The sequence below is a fragment of the Ambystoma mexicanum genome, chromosome 14, assembly GCF_040938575.1.
Source record: "Ambystoma mexicanum isolate Mex_15411 chromosome 14, UKY_AmexF1_1, whole genome shotgun sequence".
NCBI lineage: Eukaryota > Metazoa > Chordata > Amphibia > Caudata > Ambystomatidae > Ambystoma > Ambystoma mexicanum.
In genome coordinates, this window is record NC_090940.1 from 506,945,560 (window position 1) to 506,970,492 (window position 24,933).

Below are 24,933 nucleotides of genomic sequence, written 5' to 3' on the forward strand. Positions count from 1 at the left end.
AAGAGATGTCAGATGTACAGATAATTAAACATCCTCAAGATTAAATTATACCCACCTTCAATAAGACAGCAAGGTAAGGCCCTCTAGCCAGTCTTCAAAGGTGGGTCTTTCTCCACGTCCTCGATAATTATGGAATTTCTTTTCTAGCCGTGACTAGGTCCTGTAAAACTACACCCATTGGCTAGGACAGGCTGTGCAGAATTGTCCCGAGAAGGGATGAAGGGGCTTTTAACTAAATAATAATCAGTAACTAGTGCCACACAGATTCGGACCCCTGCCCAGAAATCTATAACCTGTCGCATTCAACCCACATGTGTGGAAGGGAATCTATCTCTGATGCATACCTTGCAGATGTCATTCTCGGATAATCCACAACTATACATCCAGCTTATATACCAATTTAACCCAAACAGCGTCTTTTGTTGAATGAGCCTTAGTTTCAGACCAATCTTCATTTTAGCAATATTAGAACATGTTTCGACCCTCACCTCAAAAGGTATTTCCACACCCACTTGAGTCTCCTGATGGCCCCTTCATTGCAGTACGTAGGGGAGCCAACCTCAGTCCTCCCTGTTATTAAGAAAAGATACTAGGGAAAGGGCAACAAAAGCAACCATTCTATTTCCAGGAGATCCAGAACAGCCCCATATTTATAAATATTCTTCAATATGGATAATGTTAGATCTACCATTACTAGAGCTACAATATCCATTTTACCATTTCTAGCCAAGATGGTAGAAGATATGCCTTGAAAAAGTTCATTTAATTGTACATCACAGCCGACTTTAAAAATGATTTTCTTCATGTATACAACATCTGAGCAGTCCGTTGTTTGCAATCTAAAATGCACATTTATTTTCCCACAACAAGAATTCCAAAATGCCACTTATTCAACATCATTAGAAGTATTTAAAACACCCAAATGCAGTATTTCATGGATACAATAAAGAATATTTTTTTCTATTCAGAGTGTCATCTGTCAATTTATCATAACAGAGGTTCTTCACCTGCAATAGCTTACAAGATTTGATGAAAGCAGTATGGTTATCACCCCATAACTTTGAATGGGCACTGACGTAGGAATAAAAAGTTACTCCCAGTACTGACTGAAGTATTCCTAGTCCATAGTCCCCGTTCCTCCATACTGCATGGGTCTTCTTGTACAGGGACGGTACTGGAACCACCTTGCCCTGCAAAAATGTGCTTTTCCCCTTTAAATTTAGAGTGCATGGAAGTAGACATAACCATGCCCAGCTGACCCTGCACCCAGGCGCCGCACATCAGTCCCCTTTGTGGCATTGGACATGAGAAGGTTCAAATTGGCAACTTTTTAATATCGGGAGTGGAGGGTGGGTTGCATGGAGGAAAAGGGACTGTGGGCTACGAGTAGTTAAGTCACTACTGTGAGTAACTTTTTATTACTCCTACAACCTGACGCATTTCCTCCATACTGCACGGGTGATTACAATGCACCATTGAAACTGGAATGGGGCTGAAAGTCATTAGGAGCTTTTGGCAAAAAAAGAATTTTCAGCACCGCCTGACCAATGATGCATCTGACCTTGCACTGATATCTAGGCAGCAATGTTTACAGAAGGCCGATGGGAATGTCCAGGTTGCCGCTTTGCTGATTACATTGCACGGCACTTGCTTCTGGTATGCCACAGCCGTGGCTTTAGCTCTTACAGCACGGGCATTGATTACCCATCAGTGGGGGCTTGTTCTGAACTTTTTTAGGGTTCCATAATTGCAGTTACAGTCCACCTAGATATCAAGGCTTCTGGATGCCTGGGAGCCAGGAGATAAGCCCCCTAAAGTGACAAAAAGATTGTCTGAGTTCCTAAACTCTTTGGTCCTGTCTAAGTAGAACTTAAGTGTCCTACGTACATCTAGACAATGCAGATCATTATCTGCCTCTGATATGGGCTCTGGAAAAAATGTGGGGAGCACAATTTCCTGATAAAGATGGAATGAAGAGACCACCTTAGGTAGAAATGCTGGATGTGTTTTCATAGAACCACCCTTTGTCTGTGGAAAACTGTATACAATGCAGATCATTATCTGCCTCTGATATGGGCTCTGGAAAAAATGTGGGGAGCACAATTTCCTGATAAAGATGGAATGAAGAGACCACCTTAGGTAGAAATGCTGGATGTGTTTTCATAGAACCACCCTTTGTCTGTGGAAAACTGTATCTGGTTCCTTGGCCTAGAGTGCTTGAATTTCACTAATTCATCGATCCGAGGTTACCGCCACTAGAAGGTCTGGTTTGTCAGTGATCAACTTAATATCGGAGGATGACATTGGCTCCTAAGGCCTATGAGCTAAAGCCGCTTCAACCATGTTAAGGTCGCAAACGGATGAGGGTTGGTTATCAGTGGGTAAATCCTCGTTAAACCTTGAAGATGCTTCTTGACCACCGGATTATTTGAGGATAACAGTAACTGTTTTGCTAAGCTCCAATAGCCGCCAGGTAGGTGCAGCATGTATCCAACTGTACTCCCATATGAGCAAGGTGAACGGAGAAGGATAGTACCTAATCCAGGGAGCATGACAGGGGTCTGACATTGTTATCTTTAGCCCAACAGCAGAATCGAGCCCATTTGCTCATGTACTAATTTCTGGTAGACTCCTTGCAAACCTTTTGAATTATTTGCATATTTTGCTGTGACTGACCAAGATGTCCTAACGTTACCTCTTCAGGAGTCAAGCCGAGCAGGCTAGCTAGCTTGTCCGGAGCTGGATGACTCACAGACTCCTTCTGCTGTGTTAACAGGTGAAGTTGCCCTGTCTGTAACTGAATGGGCTTGGACTGTGACAGATGGAGTAAATCCGAGAACCACACTCTCGATGACCAATGGGGAGCTATTAGAATAATCCTGCAATCATCTGAAATCCTGATCTTGCGAACAACTCTTTGTATAATGGGGATTGGAGGGAAGACATATCCTCACAGATGGTCCAATGGCATCTGAAATGCACCCCTTAAGGATGTCCTGCCCTGGCCTGTACAGGAGGCAAAGAGAGAACATTTTGTGCTCTCCTACGTGGCAAAAAGGTCCACTTCTGGAAGACCCGACTTAAGGAACATTCTGTTCAGTGCTTCGTGGCTCAGTTCTCACTCGTATGAATTAGTTGCAAGCCTGCTCTGTTTGTCTGCCTCCGAGCTGCCCTCTCCGATAGGTGAATAACCCTGAGAAAAAAACCCAAAGCCACCGCCGAGTTCCAGGTCTGTACTGCTAGCTTGCAAAAAGCCAGGGACTTTGTCCCGCCCTGCTTGTTGACATAATACATAGTAGTGTGTTCTGACCAAAACTACCTCATTCTGTATCATTGGTTGGAAGGATCTGAGTGCTAAAGCTATGGCTAACAACTCTAGATAGCTTATGTGATGCCGTTTCTCCACATTGGACCACCTCCCGTGAATTTAAAAAGACTTTGGAGTGCCCCCCCACAACCTTCCATGGATGTATCTCTGGTAATCACCACCGAATGTGGGACTGGTTGGAAAGTAGCCCCCATCATTACTTTGGACTCTTGTGTCCACCACTGTAGATCCTGATACAGCAAGCTCTGATGGATATCCGGTCTGATTGGTTTCCCCGATTCCTGGTCCCAAGATCTTGATGACTGCATCTGGATAGCTCTCATTTTGAGTCTGGCCAGGGGAGCCACGAGCATGCAGGACGTCAGAAGCCCTGGTAGATGTTGGTACCACCACGGTGAGGTTGAAGGCGTGTAGAGAAAGTGTTTACAGCTGCCCGAATGTCTGGGAATCTCTCCAGAGCAGGAAACATCCTCTCAGCGAGAGTGTCCCATTTTATCCCTAGGAATAGAAGTGGGATAAAGTGCTGACTTCTTCAGATTTATGCAGAATCCTAGGTCGAATACAATATTTAAAAGCCTCTGGTTTGTCGTGGTCACTCACTCCAAAGAAATGATTAAGCAGTCGTCCAAGTAGGGATGTATATGATGTCCCTTCTGTCTGAGGATGGATGCCACTGTACTCATAATGACAGTCCTTAGTGTTTGGTTTGAGGCAGGGAAACCCCTCTAAGTGATAGAGTTAGGTTGGTTTTTCTCTATTTTGTTTTAATAAAATGATTTGGCAAAAATCATTCCACCTTTTATGTCCGATTCTTACTTCTGCACCCTAACATATGGTGTTAGAAGTGGGATGTGGCCTAGACACAAACCTAGTAAGCTATATAAAATGGTCTATAGCCCAACAGTTGATGCACCAGGAAAAGATTTGACCATTGTCTATTCCTCCAGTACGTCATCTACACTAGAGACCAAGACCAATCAACACCATCTCATTGAGTCAAGATCACAAAGTCAGGGTCGGCTGAAAAGCCATGAGCCCCACAGTCATCCAAACCCTAATGTCACCTTCATCTATTAATATTTCAGGCCATTCTTCCGGTGAGAAAAAACGTAGATGGGTACGGCTATAATCTTTTTGGTCCCCAAGAGTATCTGGTTCCTGCCAGAGACAAGGTTATTGTCTCCTTAGACCTATAGGTAAAACTACCAGCTAGTTTAGTCACCTATATCCTGCTTCCTGGGGGAAGTGGGAAAACGAGAAAGCAAACATTTTTACCCATCCAGTCTTGCAGCCAGGAAATAAAGTTTTCTCTCTTGAACTTCTCATCAAGCCCAGTTAAAATTGAAAGTTGATGGGGAACCTGATATCTGAAAACCTATGGGAGTATTTGTCCAGTCCAACCCATAGACAGAAAGAAGGTCACCCTGAGAATCAACCTGGGAAGAGTAGGATCCAAGAACAATTTGTCTGCCATTCCAAATGCGAAGACTGAGTTCGACTTTGAACTTTGGTTGTGACCAGACCAAGGACGAATCCGCTTGGGAAAGTCCCTTTCCCTGGGGAGTAGAAAACCCTCAAGTCCTACACTTTAAAAAGACACTATCATTACCCTGAGGTGACAACCCTATACAACTTAAGAGGGACTGTGAATACCACTTCATACCATGAGAAGGTTAAAACATCTAAAAAATCAAAGGAGAATGTCCAGCCCACTCTCCAGACCATAGTTGTGATACCTACCAGGGCAAGTCCCAGCCCTCCGTGAGGAGCCAGAGAACTCATAATGATTGTTATAGACTGTTGAAATGATAAAGGGGTTGGAAAATGCTTCACTGTCCCTAATCCAGGAGGTATTTCCCCATCTCAAACAAAACAAAGGGAATGTCATTCACAAAACATACTCCACTGCCAGGTTATCTTGTAGAGTTACGTATGTGTGCGGATCCCATATCTGCTCTTCACCTGGTATGTTCTCCTGCCAGGACTTTGTTACAATGTTGCTTTCTCATTCAGTACAAGGAGTCATGGGTCTTCCCCAAGTTACTTTTATGGCAAAGTACTGGGACGATGAAGATGACACTGATTCCAATGAGGATTACTCTCTCTCCAGCACTCTTGGCAACCAATTCACTCTTTCAGGGTCTCTTTGCCTTCAGTTTAGATGTTCTCTTCTCCCCTCAGGGTACACCAACAGCATCTGCGTCCTCTCACTGCAACCTTACACATTTGGGTACCCGCCTTGGTATCAGCTTGCTCTGAGTGGCCTTCCCCAGTCAGTGGCATGGAGCATTCTCGCTCCTCGCATCTGAACCAAGGCCGTCCCGGTTTTTAGTTTGCGCTGCGGCTTCCTCGATTCTTCTGGCACTCTTCCCGTCAACCGACACTGAATCCCTACGTAGCTGGTCCAGAGCTTGCCTAAGCACTTCTCTCCCCGCCGGTTGTGCTCTGCAGCCACTGCTCTCAGTCCCATCTACTTCCTTGTCTGTCCGACCAGCTAAGATGCTTAGGTCGGCTCACTCACTCTCTGCCTCCACTTGCGTACCTTCAGGTTACACACCCACATTGGGAAACTGATTGCTCTGCACTGCTCCCTGCATCTCTCGTCAGTCTCCAAGCTGACGCTTGGAAAAGGAAGATCTCCCAATTTTCTTGCAGCAGCCGATTTAAACTCCCGCCTCCAGGCAGGAAATTGTCTTGGAACAATCACATTGTTCACAACAATAGACTGCACATTAAAGTTCACACCTCTACTCATTGCAGTCTTTTTCCTAGTCTCAGAACATGTTGTTTGACAAGGTGAAAAATGTTGATGAGTTCTGTCTCTGTCTGGGAAGGAAAGCCCAGGGGGAGGGAGTCATCCCCCTAGCATTGTGAACTGTGTTTAGGAGCTTAATGTTTTGAATTGTGTTACAAAACCTGACATTGTGAACTGCAGAGAGAAGCCTGAGAAAGGCATGTGTAAGGGAGACATTCCCCCCACCTTTGTTGAACTCCTGAGACAATCCAGAGTAAAGAAGATCACCAGTTTCTTTAGTTTAGCTTCAAGTGTAAGGGACAGAAATAGATTTATGACACAAGACGGTGGACTATTTACTTTTGACAGACATCCTGACAGTCTTTAGTGTTTGGTTTGAGGCAGGGAAACCTCTCCTAGTAATAGGGCTAGGTAGGTTTTTCCCTTTTTTCCTTTTAATAAAGGTCTTTGGCAAGATTCAGACCACCTTTTGTGTCCGTCTATTGCTTATGTACCCTTACAGAGGTTTTGATGCGTATGCTGCTTTTCATTTTTTTTGTTCATGAAAAAACAAACTGAAGTGTAAAATAACTAAAGGCTCACAAAGATTGAAGGGTGATTTGGGGAGGAAGGATAGTTCAGGGGAAAGGCCTTTGTCTTGAAAGCAAGAATATCTTGGTAATTGTGTACCCAGGCAAACTTCCTGCCTACCTCTCTATGCTGACACTAACTGATCCAGCGACTGCAGCCTGCTCCTCTTTCATACGAGCAACTGATTAATTGTATTGCCGTGCGCGAACTAGCTTTTGCGCTGCCTGTCACCAGCTATTAATTGTAACGTACCTGTACCTTCCATCAACTGTGTTGCCTTGCCATAGTCACCAACCATGTTGTCTTGCTTTAGTCTTATCACCACGTTTTTCTTCATATGTATTGCAAGTCTACCTGTAACACTATCGAAGTTAACTGCAGATAGTGTAATTATGCTCCCTACCTGCACAATGTTGTAATTCTGGGGCTAACCATATCGGCCGAACCGTTATGCGCACAAATGTATCTACCACCATTCTGTTACTGTGCATAGACACTTAGCTCTGGCAAACTAGTTGACATAGGGAACAATTAGATTTATGCCTGCTCAGCCACCTCCTCTCTAAGCCGTCGCCATTAGTCACTCTACGGACATTAGATACCTAGCCTTCTAAATTTAACTAAACCATGCCAGGCTGGTTATTGTTTATGATGCTCCCCTTCTGCATTGTACCGTGCGATTTGACATGCACAGGCTCCCACTTTATTACCCATGAAAATGGTCTCCTCAGGGCAGCATGCCCCCGTCACCACCCCATCCCCTGCCCCACACCTTTCCTACCACATACCAATCCTTTCTCCCCAGCATTATCACCAGACCAACACCCAAATGGACACCACAATTGTCCAAAAGCCAAAAATTGCTCATCACCAATAACTCGCCTAAAATGACTTACCCGGTCCTCAGCGCATCTAGATGCGCTAGACTCAGATCACGGACCTAAACCACCCCACGCTGTCCAGACTGGGATTATACCAAAGCCAAGCAATCCAAACCGATCCCGCTACAGGTTAGCAACAGAACCCAAAGACTTAGATCCCGATTTATAAACCGCCCTAGCATACTTGTCCCTACTACATCTACCACCATAGGCAGTGTATACACGCCAGCCTACCAAGCTAAACCATCCAAAATGAACACCATAACCAAACAACAAACCACCTCCATTGAGGTTACCAACACATGCTTAACACCCTTAGTCCAGTCGCCACCCCCCCCATGCACCTCAAAGCAGTGCTCATTAATGTGCACTCCATACCCGCACATGCCACAGAAATACATAACCACATTATTGAGTGACAACTAGATCTACTCTGGCTCCACCAAGCCTCTAGACCAATACTCACCATTGCTATTCCTCCGGATTACACTATCCTTAGTACAGACAGAATGAAATCAGTAGGTGGGGGAGTAGCCATTATTGCTAAAACCCAACTTAAAATAAGAGCTTGCCACATCGAGAACCCAGACGGGTACGAAATCCTATTAGCCAAACTAGCTACTAACCACAAAACTACTATCAATATAGTAACTATTTATAGAGCGCCTAACACTAATTCTCAGGCTGAATTAGACATACCGTTATTAATAACGCGACTCATTAAACCTAAAACAAAATGCATAGTCCTTGGCAACCTGAACCTCTGATTCAACAATACCCAAGACTATAAAGCAGAAGCACTACACAGTGCACTGAAAGACATGGCCTTGACACAACTCGTGAACTCACCCACCCACCCACGCGAAAGGGAGAACACTAGATTGGATACTACCGCTCAATACTTCAGTATCCATAGACTCCAATACCTTGGTCAGAGCACCATAGTGTAAATTTCTCTATCACCTGTAATGAACCAGCCCTACCTAAACCCACCATATCAGAATCCTATGTAACTAGAAATAGCTGCAAACACTCAGCAGAAAACCTTAACCCATTGCTAGCAATTGCCCTCAATGACAAAAGGATTAATAATGAGAACCCCTGTGCCCTGGCTGACACTTACCACAAATGCCTCACCAATACAATAGATACCCTTGCACCTTGTGTCACTAAAACCAGACGCAAGGACAAAAAATCCTCTTTCTGGTTTAACAATGAATTTGTTTCTCTTAGACGGAGTAAGCGGTTGCTTGAACACCATCTAAACAAAACCCACACTCCAGAAGCCGCCGACGCATTCAACACTGCTAATAAAATGTACAAAGCCATCATTGCACACAAAGCAGATGCGCTCAATACCAGGATCAGAAATGCCTCCTCTGATACAAAAGAGTTATTCTCCATCCTCAAAGAATTGGAAAATACCATCCCCATCATTAATCCGGTTCAATAGAGTAAAGAATGGTGTGCCACTATTCAAGATGCCCTCGCCACTAAAATCAAACTCTTACAAAACAAAATTATCTCCAAAAGAAATCTTCTATCTGATAGTGATTTGGTTTGAGGTGATATATCTAAGCCCATAGGAGACACTACTCCTACCTTCAATTTCGCCCCAGTCTCCCAATAAGTAGTACAAAATACCATAGCCAAACTTAAAGCATCAAACTGCAAAGGAGACACCTTCCCCGCATATCTAGTCAAACTATGTGCCCCTATAATCACCATTTGTGTGAATTCGTCCTTCAATTCTAATCTGGTCCCAGCTAGCATCAAAGAAGCATGGGTGACACCACTACTAAAAAAGCCCACGCTAGATCCACTACCACCTACCAATTACCGGCCCATAACTACTGTCCCCTTCCTACTCATAATCATCAACAAACTAGCATACAACCAAATACAAACCCATCTTGAACAAAATAGCCTACTTGGGGCTAGACAATCCGGGTTCAGGCTCAACCATAGTACTGAGACGGCTCTCTTGGACTTGAAAAGCCAATTAGATACTATCGGAGATACAGGAAAAATGGCTACTTTATTGCTGCTGGACTTATCAGCAGCATTTGACCTGGTAGGCCATGACAAACTCTGTGAAACTCTAAAAAGAGACTTACATTTCTCAAATAACGCCACACTCTATATCAAATCCTTTTTAACTGATCGAACTTCCAGAGTTGCCATCGGAAATGACACAGCTGACCCCACAGTGGTTCCAATAGGAGTTCCCCCAAGGATCATGCCTCTCACCCACCCTCTACAACGCCTATACTAAACTCCTATTCTCAGCTCTAGACGATATGGGTGTCATCTACACAAATTTTGCAGATGACACCCAGATCCTCATCCCCATCAGGGGGACTACAAAACATCAATAAAGTCTATGCCATCATTCAAAATTGGATGGCATTAAACAGCCTTTGTCTCAATGATGAGAAAACTGAGGTTCTCATCGTGGGCTCACAAAAAAGAATAAGCACCCTCCATCCAGACTACACACACATCAACATTGACAGTACCCGGATTCCAGTACTCAAGCAAGTCAAAACTCTTGGGGTATATATAGACTCCAACCTCACTATGCATGAACATATATCAGCCCTCTCCTCCTCAACAGCATACACAGCTAAACTAATCACACTTAGTCGCCAATTCCTTACTCCTACAAACTGCATCACTCAGGCTAGAGCGCTGATTTTAACGAAACTCGACTACTGCAAAGTCCTTTTAGGAACCTCCAAAACAAATAACAAGGTACAACTACTGCAGAACAAAGCCCTTAGAGCGGCTCTAGGTATAAAGAAATCCGAGCACATGTCCAACATTAGGCGAGAAAATCACTGGCTGCCTATCGAAGCCAGAATCATTTTCAAAACACTATGTGTCATTCATAAATGCATCACAAACAAAGCCCCTAGCTACCTCAACAACACTATCAAGAAAAAAACCTCTTGCAGGACTCTCAGATCCAATAAATTGGCTCTTTTGGAAATACTGCAATATAAATATATTAGAGCAGGCGGAAGTAGCTTCAAAGTCCTAGCCCCAACTCATTGGAATGCATTATCACTTAGTATTAAAAATGAGGACACTATTAGGTTTCAAAAAAGCACTGAAAACCTGGTTGTTCAACAAATACCAAATTCAGCGATTCCCAATCAACCAGGGCACCAGAGTGTCCTCGCCTTATCTAACTGCAACTTTAAATGAAGGTCCTATTTCCTATATGTATGTCCCAGTGGCCTAACATGTCTGCAACAATAGTTATAAAATGAACTGCTATCACTGTTTTGATTGATATGTAACATTGTATAAGAAATCTTATAAGCTGTCTAACTTCGCCGTGATACCTGTGGGTCTGGGCGAGTAACAAATGTAATAAATAAATAAACATGCAGTGCAAAGCAGGTTTGAATCCTGACCTTGCGCTTAGAAAACACCTGCTGGTATTAAGCTTGTTGTAAAAGAACAATTATAATAATTATAAATATAATGTGGTGGGATATCTCACTCAAGAGTGGCAAGAAACGACAGCTTCCTGGGAAACTTAGCAAAGACTAAAGCACAAAGGTGGGACAACAAAATTAACATTAAACATAATTAAGTGTTGAAAATCTAGAGAGCGGCACGTATTTCAAGAACAAGTTTTGTTTGTTAGTTTTAAAGTAGGACCGAACGGTCTTACCAAACGTTTTAATACACATGCATGATACCTACTTCTAATACTTATTTGTTTGCGCAATTTGTTGACATCCATCAACAAATCCCCATGTTTGCATGTAACTATAATGAATGCTTCAAATAATAGTATGTTATCTAACAGAAAGTAACATGTATATGCTTTCAAAGATGCTCTAAATCAACAATGTATTTAAAAAAGAAAGAAGACCAATGTTAACCGGCAACTTACAGTTCAAGATGAAAAGAAAACAGTGACATTGCATTACATTATTAGGTTTGTCAACTATGTACTGAAATTTGTGTTTCACTTACGTTGGAATGCCGGCACGAGCCAAAACCTCGGACTTCATGGCATATAGCCTGTCGCTTTTACTAACTCCAAGCTTGATTTTAACTCTGTCATGGGAGTTGTTATCGAAGAAGAAACCATTGTGGATGACAAATTCTGCATTGGACCTTGTGCCATAAAAAATATAAATCTAAAAACAGGATAATAAAGCAAATAATTAAATATTAGTCTTCATACGTTTCCTACTGTTAAAGCTTTGTATTGATTGAGTGGATTTTTATATTATATGGTTTATTGTATAGAGCTACTACATGCAAAAATAACCTCACCAATGACATTCGAAACATTAGCGCCATACAACATCAGGTCCATCAGGGCTCAGAGCGGCAAGATCCCGGGGATACAAAACATTTTCAAAAGCGAAACTAAAAGCTTATGTTGTAACCACAGCATTGTAAAAATAAAAATATTGACAACAATCTCTTTTTAAGCAGGAAAGGTAGTTGCTAGAAGATAAGTTATTATGCCTTTGTTCTGCACTGAATCTCCACGTAGTACTTTTAAAGCACTGATCCTTGTCTGTGGCGTTTTGTGCCTCTGCCTAGGAAAATCAGAACTTAATCTGCAGAAAAGGAGAATAAGGGTGAGGTAGGACGGAGGAAAGTGGAGAGAGAGGTTGCAGAGGGAGTCAGGAGGGGTTGGGGGCGGGGGGGGGGATTTCTATTATGTGTGGGCGCGTGTTAGTCCAGTGTATATGAACTATCTTCTAGAAAAATGTCACGTAAAATGTTATGTGTTGACTTAATATAGGTATTGATTCTGGGGCAGTTTTGAAAGATTTGAAGGTTAGAGATGGAGGAGAGTTGGGTGTGTGAAGGGCTTGATAACACTATGGGGCTCTGCTGGCAGAAGTCGATCCAAAATGATTTGGGAAAAAAGAACTAGAAGATGAAGCAAACGTGAACTTTTTTTTACTCTAGCAATTGCGAGACATTCAAGTTCAATACCTTGTCGCAAGATGCACTGTTGCAAAGGTATCACTGGACAGGAATGATACATACGTGAGGCAAATATTAGCTGTACATTTTGTTTTATAATACACGGTCATTACAGAGCCTGAGGCTTTAAATGGTGATGAACACCAGGGATTTAGAATGCTGTAAAAGACCCGAAACATTACAAAAAGGAGGCATTTTGTACCATTATGCCAATTGTGCGTTTTTCATTAGTCTAAATATAAAGCAATATCTGCTTTTATATGAGTACCTTTGGCACGATCATGAATTAGACAACGCAACTCACTCTAACAACTGTAATGAAAAAAACATAAGCAATTCAGTTGATTCCTTTTAGAAGCATTTTAGACCCGATATCTATTAAGCATCTACCACAGTACGCGTGTTGTTACTATTTTCTTATAGAGCGCCAAGTCACCACTGTAGTGGTGTTAGTGGCTAGGCTTGTCCTAGAGCTACCATATTGTGCCCTCCCAATGAATATCCAGATTTACTCTGCGAAAGGACAAGTGCTGCAGACAACAGGAGGAAGAGATGAAGCAGTGGGAACAAAGATTGTGATCGCACTGGTGCATGTCTGTCCTGTTGGATGGACCATAGAAGTTATGATGTAGAAAAATGGGTTTGTTCTCATGTTAATTGATTGGATTAACTGAATGTGCTAGAAGGTAAACTTGGAGAATAGGAAAATCAGTACACTGTGTAATAAGTGGATACACAAGGTGTGTGAGATGTGCTTAGGCAATCCTCCCAAGATTTGGTGGCTTATTTGCCCGGGACTACCTTGAATTTACAGCATGTCAAACTCCATTCATTCTGGGACTGCCCAGTCTGAGTACCAAATGTGATATATGATATGATGGGTTATTTATAATGTGCTTAATACCCAGAGGTTTCCAAGCGTGGACCCCGGGATCGAACCGGTGTTGCTCATGTCGTCTTGCTTCCAAGGCGAGCACGTTGCCGCTGAGCTATCCTCCCGAGATGATAGGCAGCCAGTGTCCGCCTCCATACAGACATCCAACCCACAATCCCCCATTATCTCAGTTATGACATTGCTGGTTAGAGTGGGTCTTGGGTATGGAAGCGGGTACATAGTCACTATGCCGAGTAAATCATAGTTATTTACTTGAAGGTATAGTTCTCCAACACTAGAATATTTGATAGCTTTACATGCTTATTGAATATTCCCCGATATCAGGGAGGCATTCCCCTAATAAAAGCGTTTTCCCTGTAGGAAGACATGCTATAGGGATTGAGTTAGCTTAACATCCACCTGCCCTGATGGCCTCTTCACTTCAAACTATAGATTTGAAGCCAGTGATAGCAAGTGATATTAAGGTCAATAGCAACCTCTGGGGAAGGTGGGTGAGTCCCATGTGAATCTACAAAAGATAGCTACACTATAGACTTATAGCTACAGATTTCTCCAGGCATGGATCCTTCATAGATTCCCATGCATATTTAATATGCACAAAACAAACTAGCAGTAAATACCTGGGACGGCGTGGAGGTATAGAGGTTAGCATGAGTGGAAGAGCAAGGACTCCACAGAGGTGATGTCCTTAAATGGGGTACTAGTCGAATGGCCATTATTCCCGATTTCCCTCCGGTAAAGTAATCAGTTACGCTGCCTGTAACTCCTTATTAGAGAACAAATATCAATATTTAATAAAGTCAACAATCCACAGACATATGAGCCAAGAATAGCTGAGGTTTTTTCTGAACTATTCAGTCCTGTCTATATAGAAGCTGAGATGCTTCATGTCTAAGGAATGCAGTACACACTCAGCCTTAGATGAGGGCAATTTAAAAAATACATGTGGAAAAAGGTGGTTTAGATCATATTTCGACAATTATTTAAATATGTGGATGTGTCGTGAGTGTTCCTTTGTCCTGGTGAAATTTAGGACAGAATACTGTTGCGGAAAATGCTTAAAATCATTCACTCTGCAAAGCAATGTTATGGCCACCACAAAACCAGTTTTCATAGGACAATCCTGCACTCTGCCAAGTGCACTGGTTCAAAAGGGGCTGGCATCAACATTGTCTTTCTTCCTATAAATTGTGATTGCCGCCAGATGAATCTTTATTGATGAAAGCTGTAAATCAAATACATTAGATGCAGAAAATATGCTAATCCAACTTAGGGAGGAAAAATGCTGGATAGACTCCTTGTGCAGACCACCACAAATATTTTCATTTCTAAAGTATGGTGTATTTGTAGTTGAGGCAAAATCGTCCATAGACAGCTCCAAACGGTCCAAATCAAATATTCTTCAATTGTAGGAGCCAGGCTACAAGGCTGAGAGAGGTCGGGTTGTGCTGGAGGATCTGCCCCTGCTTCACAGTGAAGAGAGTTGGATGTGCTTTGGCTCACCATCAATATTGTCAGTAGATCCAAGTACTACAGCTGTCAAGCCCACACCGAGGCAATCAAGATAATTTTGCATTCTTGCATTCGTTTCTGAAATACTTGTGCCACCATTGGCAGAGGGGGAAATGTGTAAAGAAATCTTCGAGCCCAACTGATCACAAATGAGTCGTCCATCAACTCCTCTTGAGGGAATCGGGAGTCAAATGCCTAATATACGTAATGGATGTAGTCCTAAGTTTATCTCTGGTGTTCCACACCAACAAAAAAAGAAACTGACTATATGATTTTACTGACTCAATGAGGTCTGACTTTGTTCTGCACCCCCTAGCCACCCTCTGTCCCCACCTCCCAAAAAACGGTTGGAATTTGGGAGCACTGCCCAGATGAGAGGCAGGATTGGTTCAGTAGAGAGCTTTTATGCTGACCCCACCACTACAGGGTCTCTCAGCCATTCTGTAATCCTGCTGACTCCTCTATGAACCTTGCTTTGGGTACCTCTACTGGAAAAGAAGACAAGCAGTGCTGCTGAAGGGAAGGGAATGTGCCGTCTCCATATCTGTCTTTATGGCTTAGAGGGACTCGACAGACTTGGTGAGTGTTTGTTTAAACAGAACATGGCTGTTGTGCTGTCTGTAAGGACTAGAACTGGCTTTTCTTGTAGCTGGTGTCTGTAGGTCTTCAGTAGTTCCAAAAGGTTGATGTGCTATTCTGCTAACGACTGAGTCCAAACGCTGTGAGCTGTATGATAAAGATTCCAAGCATCTAAGGGCCGATGCGCGAGACATTAGATGCTTGGAATCTAGGGATTTAACCCTTTAAAATCAAAACCACCAATGAGGATCCTAATCAATACTACGTTAAACACATGAGCCCTGATTTGAAAAAGGTGCAATGAGCTGAAACAGGTGTCATCACTAAGGGCGAATATATGACAAATTAAACTCATTTTACATATAAACTATCTGGCGCATGTGTCTCCAGTAATGGGCGAGTCGTCCAGATAAGGGTACTCTGGAAAGGACTGTCTGCGCAGGTGGGCTGCCACTATTGCCAGAACCTTGGTGAACACCCTTGGGGCAGAGGAAACACCGAAGGGAAGCATCTTGAATGGTAGTGAATGTGTCCTACTTTGAACCTTAGGAATTTCCTGTGCGCAAGCAACATTGCAATATGAAAGTATGCCTCTTTCATATCTAAAGTTGCCATGTAATCCCCCTGTTTCAGAAGAGGGCTTACGTCCTGCAGAGTTGTCATCCTGAATATTTGAGGCCTGACATACTTGTTTGCAGGACACAGATGTGATACAGGGCAAATGGTTAAGTCCTTTTCGTTACAAAGAAGTACACTGAATAGATACCCTTGTTTACCTGTACAACAGGGACGAGTTCCATCACTCCTTTCTGTAATAAGGTTTCGACCTCCGCTGTAGGATGAGTTGGTGGTCCTGCAACATCCTTGTGGATCTTGGCGGATGGTAACACGGTCTTTGAAGGAACTCTATAGCCGTTGGCTACAGTTGTTAACTAACACCCTCTGATCTGAAGTTATCTCCTCCCATGCGTGGGTGAATGATGTAATTCGACCTCCTGATGCATGGCAGGGGATCTTGACGAGTAAGTCATTCATTGGCGCGGGTAGAGGAGCTTCTAGTGGCTGCGCAGTTACCTTCTCCCGTTGCCTCGCTTGAAACCTCAATGCTGTGAGATTTGGAAAATTGATGATGTACCCTGGGATGAGTACCAGATTAAAGAACCCAAGGAGTACCCTGATTGAGTGGGTCTTGAGAATGTTTGGGAACGAAATTAATGGCAGTTGTTGAATACTCTGCTTTGAACGTATGGTTTACTGGAGATCTGGCTCAAGGTCTTTAATGTGCCAAGATCCTTTTTGGCTGCTTCCAGGACATCATCTACAGCTTTCCCAAACAAGACAGATTCATTCTACAACCGGCTTAGTAATAAGAGTGGCACAGGTTTCTGGTTTAAAACCAGAATTGCGAAGCCAAGAGTGTCACTATTTCAAGAGTATTCTTTAAGTTATGTGTAACTTACCTAGCCTCTCTGACAATGTTTTGTAATTGAGACTTTATAGACTCTGGGACATTATCTAAATTGTTTTGAAGTAACCCCAAATTGAACACCATTGCAACTTGTCTAAAGAGTGGAGTTGTTAGCAATGCCTGTTTAGTAAGCAGCAGAAGTAGTCACTCTCTTTCCTAGACCGCAAAGGTTTTGCATTGCTTATCTGGAAGTACCTCTGCATAAAATAAGTGAACGCCAGAACGCTTTCTAGTAGTTTCAACTACTAGAGAGTCGTGTGTAACATGGCCCAGAATGTAAAGGAGGGTCAGAAGGTGCAGGTTTAAACATCTTTTCAATTGGAGGGCTGACATCCCTTGTACGGGATGGGGTCAGTAGGGAAGTTGCAATTGTCTTTTTAACAGAATTTAACAAGGGAATAGATTGGCTAACAGCTTTCTTTTCTTTTATGCTATCTTCCACATAATCAGTGTCTGGAACTGACTCGTGAGTTTGAGACTGGAAGTGTTCAGCCGCTTTTTTAAGTAGGCTTTTAAAAAAAGCTCGTCATCTTTAGGACATGAGTTGCCGGGCTGATCTGTGGAATCAGAGTCTGAAAAGATTTTGTCTGGTTCATCTGCCTCATAATGATTGGAAGTAGCTGGCCACATACCCTGATCAGTATCGCCCTGCCATCTTCACCTCCCTGGTGATAATAAAGATTATCTTGTAAAATATTGGATGTCTGGTCAGTAAAATCAATCAACGAGTGTGTAGGGGAGAAGTGAAGCCTAGGGGATTTTGGAGGTGGTTCACCTTCTAAAAGAAGTGTTTAATAGGAAATCTTTCCATGAATGTGACAAACGCTGACACTTTGTCCATGGTTAGTTCAAACCTTTCTTTAGTCCATATACCTTTCCTGTCCTCTGGATTTATATATTTGTTCTTACTTTGCAGGGACTGGGACAATGGGCCTCATTACCTGTCCGGCAGTAACCCTGCCGGTGCTACAGGCGTGTTGTCGCTAGACCCGTAATAATTTACCAGCGCCTAACTTCCCAGTGCTTCTGGGCCATTACAAGCCAGCCGGCCAGGAAGTCAGGTGCTGGTACATTTGTTAATCCCCATAGAGTCCCATTATCAGAATGTCGAAACCCACACTCTCCCGACTGTAACGGGTGAAGCCCGGTGAAGGCTGCAGCCAGCCGCCGAGAAGTGAATTTGCTGAAGTTTTCAGATGGTAATCGATGACTCGTTTCTCGAAAAAAGCATTAAAGTAGCGTCCGTTGAAAGACACAAGATCATTATTATTTCAATAGCAAATATGAATGTAACAAAGCTTCGAACTCTGTGCGAAGTGACCGACCACTATGGCGGTAAAACAATCTGAGGGACATTGACATGTGAAGGAACATGGGTACACGTCACACTAGCAATAGTATTAAAAACATGCCAAGTCCACGTCACTTTTTGAACATCGAAAGTAAGATGCAATACTCTGTACCTACCACTAGATGTCGGCCTATGCACAGCATGTGATTCTAAGCAGATCCTCACCGTAATCATGTTTCTGATGCTTGTATCTGCTTAGATTCACGTGCTATGCATAGGCTGACATCCAGTGGTGGTCATGGAGTATTGCATAACTTGTTTTCAAAATTCGAAAAAGGACGTCGACTGGGTGTGTTTGTAATACTATCCTGTGTGTGACGCCTACTGTACCCATGGTCCTTCACGTGTCAAGGACCCTCAGATTGTTATGTTTCTGTCATGAGGGTGCATGAAGTGTTTGCGTGAGTACAAGAAAGATAAAGTAGAAAGTAAATATGAAAAACATCTACTATGTAACTTCAACTCCAGGAGGGGATGAAGGGAGGGCACATGTGAATCTAAGCAGATACAACCATCAGAAATACGATTACGGGGAGTAATGTATGCCTTCTGAGGCTTGTGGATCTGCTTAGAGCACATGCTATACATAGATTAGCGAGCAGTACCTGGAGAAGGAGGTGGGGTGCGTGAAGGCACAGCAGCAAAATAGATGTTTTAATAACGATTGCCCCACCTGTGAATCTGCTTTCGAGTGTGTGTCTAGGCAGTAATACTGAGTAATAGTATGAATGAAGCTCCAAGTAGCAGCCTTGCAAATTGCATCTAAATGAACATTTGCAATAAATGCTAAAGTAGCCAGTGTGCCTCAAGTACAGTGGGCTTTTAGTGTAAAAGGAAACATCTTTTTAGACAGTGAGTACCAAAGCTGGATGCATTTGACTATCCATTTGAGATCACGTTTCTCTGCCAATTGCTATGGAAACAAAGAGTTGATCTGTTTTCCTTAGTGGTTTAGTCTTGTTTAGGTTTTCTTTGCTGAATTAGTAGGATTTTGGAAAAAAGCAGGGAGTTCAATAGACTGATTAACATGGAACTTTGATATGACTTTGGTGAAAATCTAGGATGCGTTCTAAGAACTTGATTTTGTTCATGATAATGAATGGGTCTTGGACTGAAACTGCTTATAGTTCTCTGACTCGGATTACAGAAGTGATAGCCACTAGAAAAACAGTCCTGTGCGTTAAATGCTGTATACTGGCTTTGTGCATTGGCCCTAAAGGTGGACCCATGAGTTTTGTGAGTACGACAATGAGGTCCCAACTAGGTGGCAGATTTGAAACGGAAGTATACAGTCTTTTAACTCCTTCCATGAATACTTTGATAATTGGTACTTTCCAGCATTACATTTTGTACTGAGATGTAGTGTAGGTGGACAGAGCTGCAAAGGGTACTTTGATAGAATTAAAGACTAGACCGGAGTACATGAGGTGAAGCGTATAGTGAAGTATGTGTGATGGGGAACAGTCTCAAAACAATGGACTCAGGCAATCGGTCAGTGGGACAATCTGCTGGTTGTTTCGCAAACCTTAGTACAAGTTCTACACTGGTGGACAAAAGACAAAATGTTAAAAGGGAGACCTTTTCACAACCCACCAGTACAGTACATTCTCACAACAGACGCCTCACTCTCAGGATGGGGAGCTCACTACCTTCATCATACTGAGCATGTGTGGGGACACAAATAACAGCAAAGAACCACATCAACCTGCTAAAACTACTAGCAGTCCTCAAAGCACCTACAAGCTTTCCAGCAGTACTTGGAAGGGCAAATAGTTCTAATACTCACAGACATCACCACTGCCATGTTCTATCTTAACAAGCAGGGCGGGACATACTCTCTAAGTCTCCCTAGGGTAGCCAGGAAAATATGGAAGTGGTCTCTCAAACGAAAACATTTCTAGTGGCGCAACACTCTAAGCAGACGTCTACAACTACCTGCAGAACTCGAGTAGCAAATTCACAAAGATATTTTAAACAATATCTTTACTGAATGGAGAAATCCACCTCTAGACTTATTTGCAACAAAGCAAAATGCACAATGCCCAGACTGTGCATCCATGTTTCCCCAACCAGCGTCCAATGGGAACGCCCTGTGGATGAGTTGGTATGGGAAATTTGCTTAGTCTTTTCCACCGACACCACTCTGCAACAAAATAGTGCACAAGATGCACCAAGAACAAGTAACTCTGATCCGTATAGCTTGATGTGGGCTCCACAATCATGGTTTCCACCCCTACCCAAACTAGCAATGTGTAAATCCAATCAAGCTTCCGTGCCCATAAAATGTGCTGTCCCAGCACAAAGGGTCAACATTCCATCCATACCCTCAAACTCTGAATTCCGCTGCTTGGCTCCTGAAGTCATAGAGTTTGGACATTGAAATCTTCCACAAAGGTGTATGGACATCCTAAAAGAAGCATGGAAACCCAACACTAGGCACTGTTATTTTAACAAGTGGAAGGGTTTTGTCATTTGATGCAGGTCATGCAACATCAATCCAGTTGACTGTTCCCCATTGTTGCTGCGTGTGTGGAAAAAGATGAATGCATGAAGCATCATCCCAAGCAGGTGCATTGCCTTGCACGCGGTTATCTGATGACCGGCTACGTAGTGAGGTATCTGGAATAGCATGTTTCGTACTCTTTCATTTGAGGGGAGAACAAACTGTTCTTGTGTTTTTATAATTGCTCCCACAAATTGTTTTACTTGACTGGCAATGAGACTTGACTTTTACTCGTTGAGGGAGAACCCCAATTGGAACAAAACATTGATTGTTGCCTGGGTGTTGTTTTTGCAAATTTGTGCTGTTTCTGCTATTAGTAGACAGTCGTCAAGATAAGGATACACTGTGATTGACTCTCTGTACTTTTGTGAACACCCTTGGTGCTGATGAAATGCCGAAGGGGAGGACTTTGAATTGGTAGTGGGGTTTTTTTATATTTGGAAGCGCAGGTATTTTCTGTGTGGTGATGCATCTTTCATGTCCAATGCTGCCATGAAATCTCCTTGTTTTAACATTGGGACTACCTCCTGTAGCGTTGTCATGCAAAACATTTGAGGTTTCACATACGTGTTGGCTGGACGCAGGTCTAGTACAGGGCGCATAGTCAAGTCTTCCTTTGGCACAAGGAAGTACACTGAACAGATACCCTCATTTACCTGTTGTGCATTGACTAGTTTGATTGCACATTTTTGGAGCACAGACTTTATGATCTCTAGTAGAATCTTATTTTGTTGTGGTCACATCTTCTGGTGTTTGGCGGATGGTGCTGGGGTTTTTCAAAAAATCTGATGGAGTATTTCCCTACTCCCCTACCACTGTGGATAACACCCACAGATCTGATGTGATCCACTCCCATGCATGAGTGAATTGGCAAATGCGACCTTCGACTGAAGTTGCGTGGGGGGTAGGGGGACCTGTACCAAGATGTCATTGTTAGAGACAGTGGAGCCTCTAGTAGTGGAGGCTCTACCTCTGCATCTTGCCCTTTTATACCCTCTTTGAAATGTGGGTGGTAACTTGTGGACTGACCCATATGTATTGCCCTAGGAAGAGCATTGTCCTTTACTGTATCCCATTGAAAGTAAGTAACCTTGTCCGCGAAAGCAGTGCTGGGTACTGAACAGCCCCCGCTGTACAAATGGTCTGTTGGTGATTTGGCACAATGATTTTAACATCCAATATTCCTCTTTTGCAATCTTCAGTGCTTCATCGACCGCCTTGTCAAACAGAACATTGGATTCGATTGGCATGTTTATCAGTGTGGCCTGGGTCTCTAATTTGAAACCTGACTGATACAGCCATACGTGCCGTTTTATACGCGTGCCTTCTGCTGTAATGCGTTCAGCATCATCTTCTGCTTCCAAATTATTCTTTAGAATGCAGCTGGCAACTTGTTTACCTTCCGAGATGGTCTTTAATTAATTTAATTTTTAAATGTTTTTATTGGCATTTATAGAAGTACAACCATGAATGAATCAAGTATCTCACATCAAATAACGATTTGTAAACTTGCAGCGTTATATTAATAAGACAACAAACAAACAACTCCTTCACTTTTCAGGCATAGTTTCGTTTCCAGTCTTTTAATGTGTATGCATTGGGATAAGGGGGCCCACCATGGGCTTCCATTTACTCTTCTCAGTTTCAGCGGCCAGCGTAGCCAGGCTTTAACCCAATTATATTCAAATTGGGGTAAAATACTGCGCTGAAAGACAGATAGCCCTCAAGGGGGTTTGTCGTTCGATGGGTGGAAGATGTCCCAGACCAGTGCCTTCCAGACCTCACATTTATCGCTCCCATCAGACCCCGAACTGTGTGCCCCCTTCGTCCACACATTAGTTTCTGCTCCTGCCCATCGCTCAAATTCCGTGCGCCATCTCGTGTGCTGTGGGCTCCCAGCTGATTTCTAGGCCATACTGATAGCCCTTTTAGCCAATATACAGGCCATGTCCATAGATTTGGTCAGATGTTTGCTGATTCTGGGGAATGTCCCCTAGCAAGCATTCTTTCGGGGACTATTTGTATCTCACTATTCCAGCCTCCCTGCAGACCTGTTCAATTCGCGCCCAGAACTTCTGCACACGTGCACACCCCCAGAACATGTGTATTAGGTCTGTGCCCCCATCCCGCACCAGGGGCATAATGGTCGTACATTTTTGTTAAACAAAGCTATCCTGTGCGGTGTCCTATATGTGCGGTACAGTACATTTAATTGTATCAATCTGAAGCAAGAATTTCTCAACACTTCTTTGGGGTACACCAGTATCCGTTACCATTCTTTCTCCGTTATGCCGGTACCCAAATCCTTTTCCCACAGCTCTTTCAGTGTAGTGCCTTTGGGGTTGGGTTTATCTATCAATACACTATACATTCTGGACACCGGCCTCCATCCATCACAGACTGGACATCGGGGTCAGCAGTGGGCATGATGGCGGTTCCTCAGGCCAACCCTCCCATCTTACTTTGGCCATCTTCCTGACCCTTTGGTACCAGAGAAACTGTCCCCAAGGCACCCCTTCCTCCTGTTTTAGCAATTCAAGTTCCCCGAAGGCCCCCTCTTCATACATATTGCCCCAACTGTATATGCCCCACCTTTCCCACCGTCTCACTATTGCTAGATCTGCGTTGTCCCTGCAGACATCAGCCGCAATCGGCGCCTCGGGGGAGTAGGGGTGTTTAAGCTTCAATAGTGTAACTACCCTGCCCCATTTTCTCCTCCCCAGTGTCACTACCATGGGGATGATTCCCAAGCCACTCAATGGTGCCCATAATATTTCTTTTAGTTTGGCCGGGGCCATCAGTCGTATCAGCTCAGTTTTAGATGTAGCCTCATCAGCGAGCCATTTAACTATATGGCTGAGTTGGGCCGCCAAGTAGTAGTTCTCTAGGTCTGGTAATTGCACCCCTCCTTCCCGATAAGACAGGGACAGTGTGGCAAGTGACATTTTGTGGCAGGCAGCCCCCCACAGGAATTTGCGTATCAGTACATCTAGCAGGCGGGAAAAGCATGCTTTAACATAGCAGTACCCGTTGGTAAAGTAATACGAAAATCTTGGTAGGATAATCATTTTGGTGATAGCGACCGTACCCATTAGGGAAAGCAGGAGCCCGGACCAGAATTTAATGGATTTCCTCAAGCCCTTCACCCTGCGGCTGTATTTTTTTTTAAACAAGGAAAGAGGACGATTTTCAGAAGCTCTCAAGTCTCAATCGAAAGACTTTAAAGAAACTCCTATGAAGTCGTGGCTTGACTGCACGCCATGCGGCTGTGCTTTCCGTGAGCTCTGCTCTGAGGGGCCCAAGCAACGCGTTTTTGCACACAATGATGGCGAAATTTCAGACCGATTCCGCTTGGCAGAGAATCGTTGGAAGTTGCTGAGACGGGAGCTTCAATTTAAACCCGAACCGCATTCCGCAGGGCTCGATGCTCGACCTCGGGCATGCAGCTGACGGCGCCTTCAGGAAAGAAAATGGCGGCACGCGCCATCCGATTCGCGCCCTGAGCGGGTGATCTGTGAAGCCTTCCCCGCTGGACTGCTGGGGCAATCCCGTCCCTCATCTGGCGCTCCCCGCTCCTCCTGCCGAGAGCCTCGCAATCTTCTACTAAAACATATAGCAGCCGGGGAGGTCTGGGAAGTCCCCCCCAGCGATAGGCTTGGCGGTGGAGGAGCGGCAGCTCCACGACTGCCTTTGAAGGGGGCGGCCCTGGATCCGCCGGGCAGCGCCGGGTCTGAGGGCGCATTAGGAGCGGCAGACGGCTTACGCCCTGGGTGAGGCGGTGGAACAAGCACCAGAGTAGCAGAGCCCTGCCCTTCGGCGCCGCCCCTGGAGAGTCACTCGGGGCAGTGCTCCAAGGTAATGCGACCTGAGAGGGAGGTGGACTGGGGGGAGGAGCAGAGGAGCGCCCTGCTCCTGCCGGACATCACGATCCGGCCTCACTCCTGGGGGGCCACATGGAACGGAGGATAGTTTAAAAGTGCAGCGGCGTACATAATCGCAGGGCAGCCTGGCCCCTGAGACCGGTGGAGAGCAGAGAGTCTCCCTCCTTGGGACTGACATGGAGAGGAGAAGTGCACGGTACCGGACACCCACAGCTGTCCACTTGAGGGCTATAAGCGACAAC

At 44.0% G+C, this 24,933-nt stretch overlaps 1 protein-coding gene across 2 annotated transcripts in view; it reads right to left on the minus strand.

Annotated features, from left to right (window-relative positions):
* Positions 1-24,933, minus strand: part of SETD3 (SET domain containing 3, actin N3(tau)-histidine methyltransferase) — an 800,835-nt gene that overhangs the window by 9,529 nt on the left and 766,373 nt on the right. For both annotated transcript variants that reach the window (XM_069637733.1, XM_069637734.1), the window contains exon 10: positions 11,528-11,694. In XM_069637733.1, the coding sequence (XP_069493834.1) occupies positions 11,528-11,694 (167 nt within the window). The remainder of the gene's footprint in view (positions 1-11,527; positions 11,695-24,933) is intronic.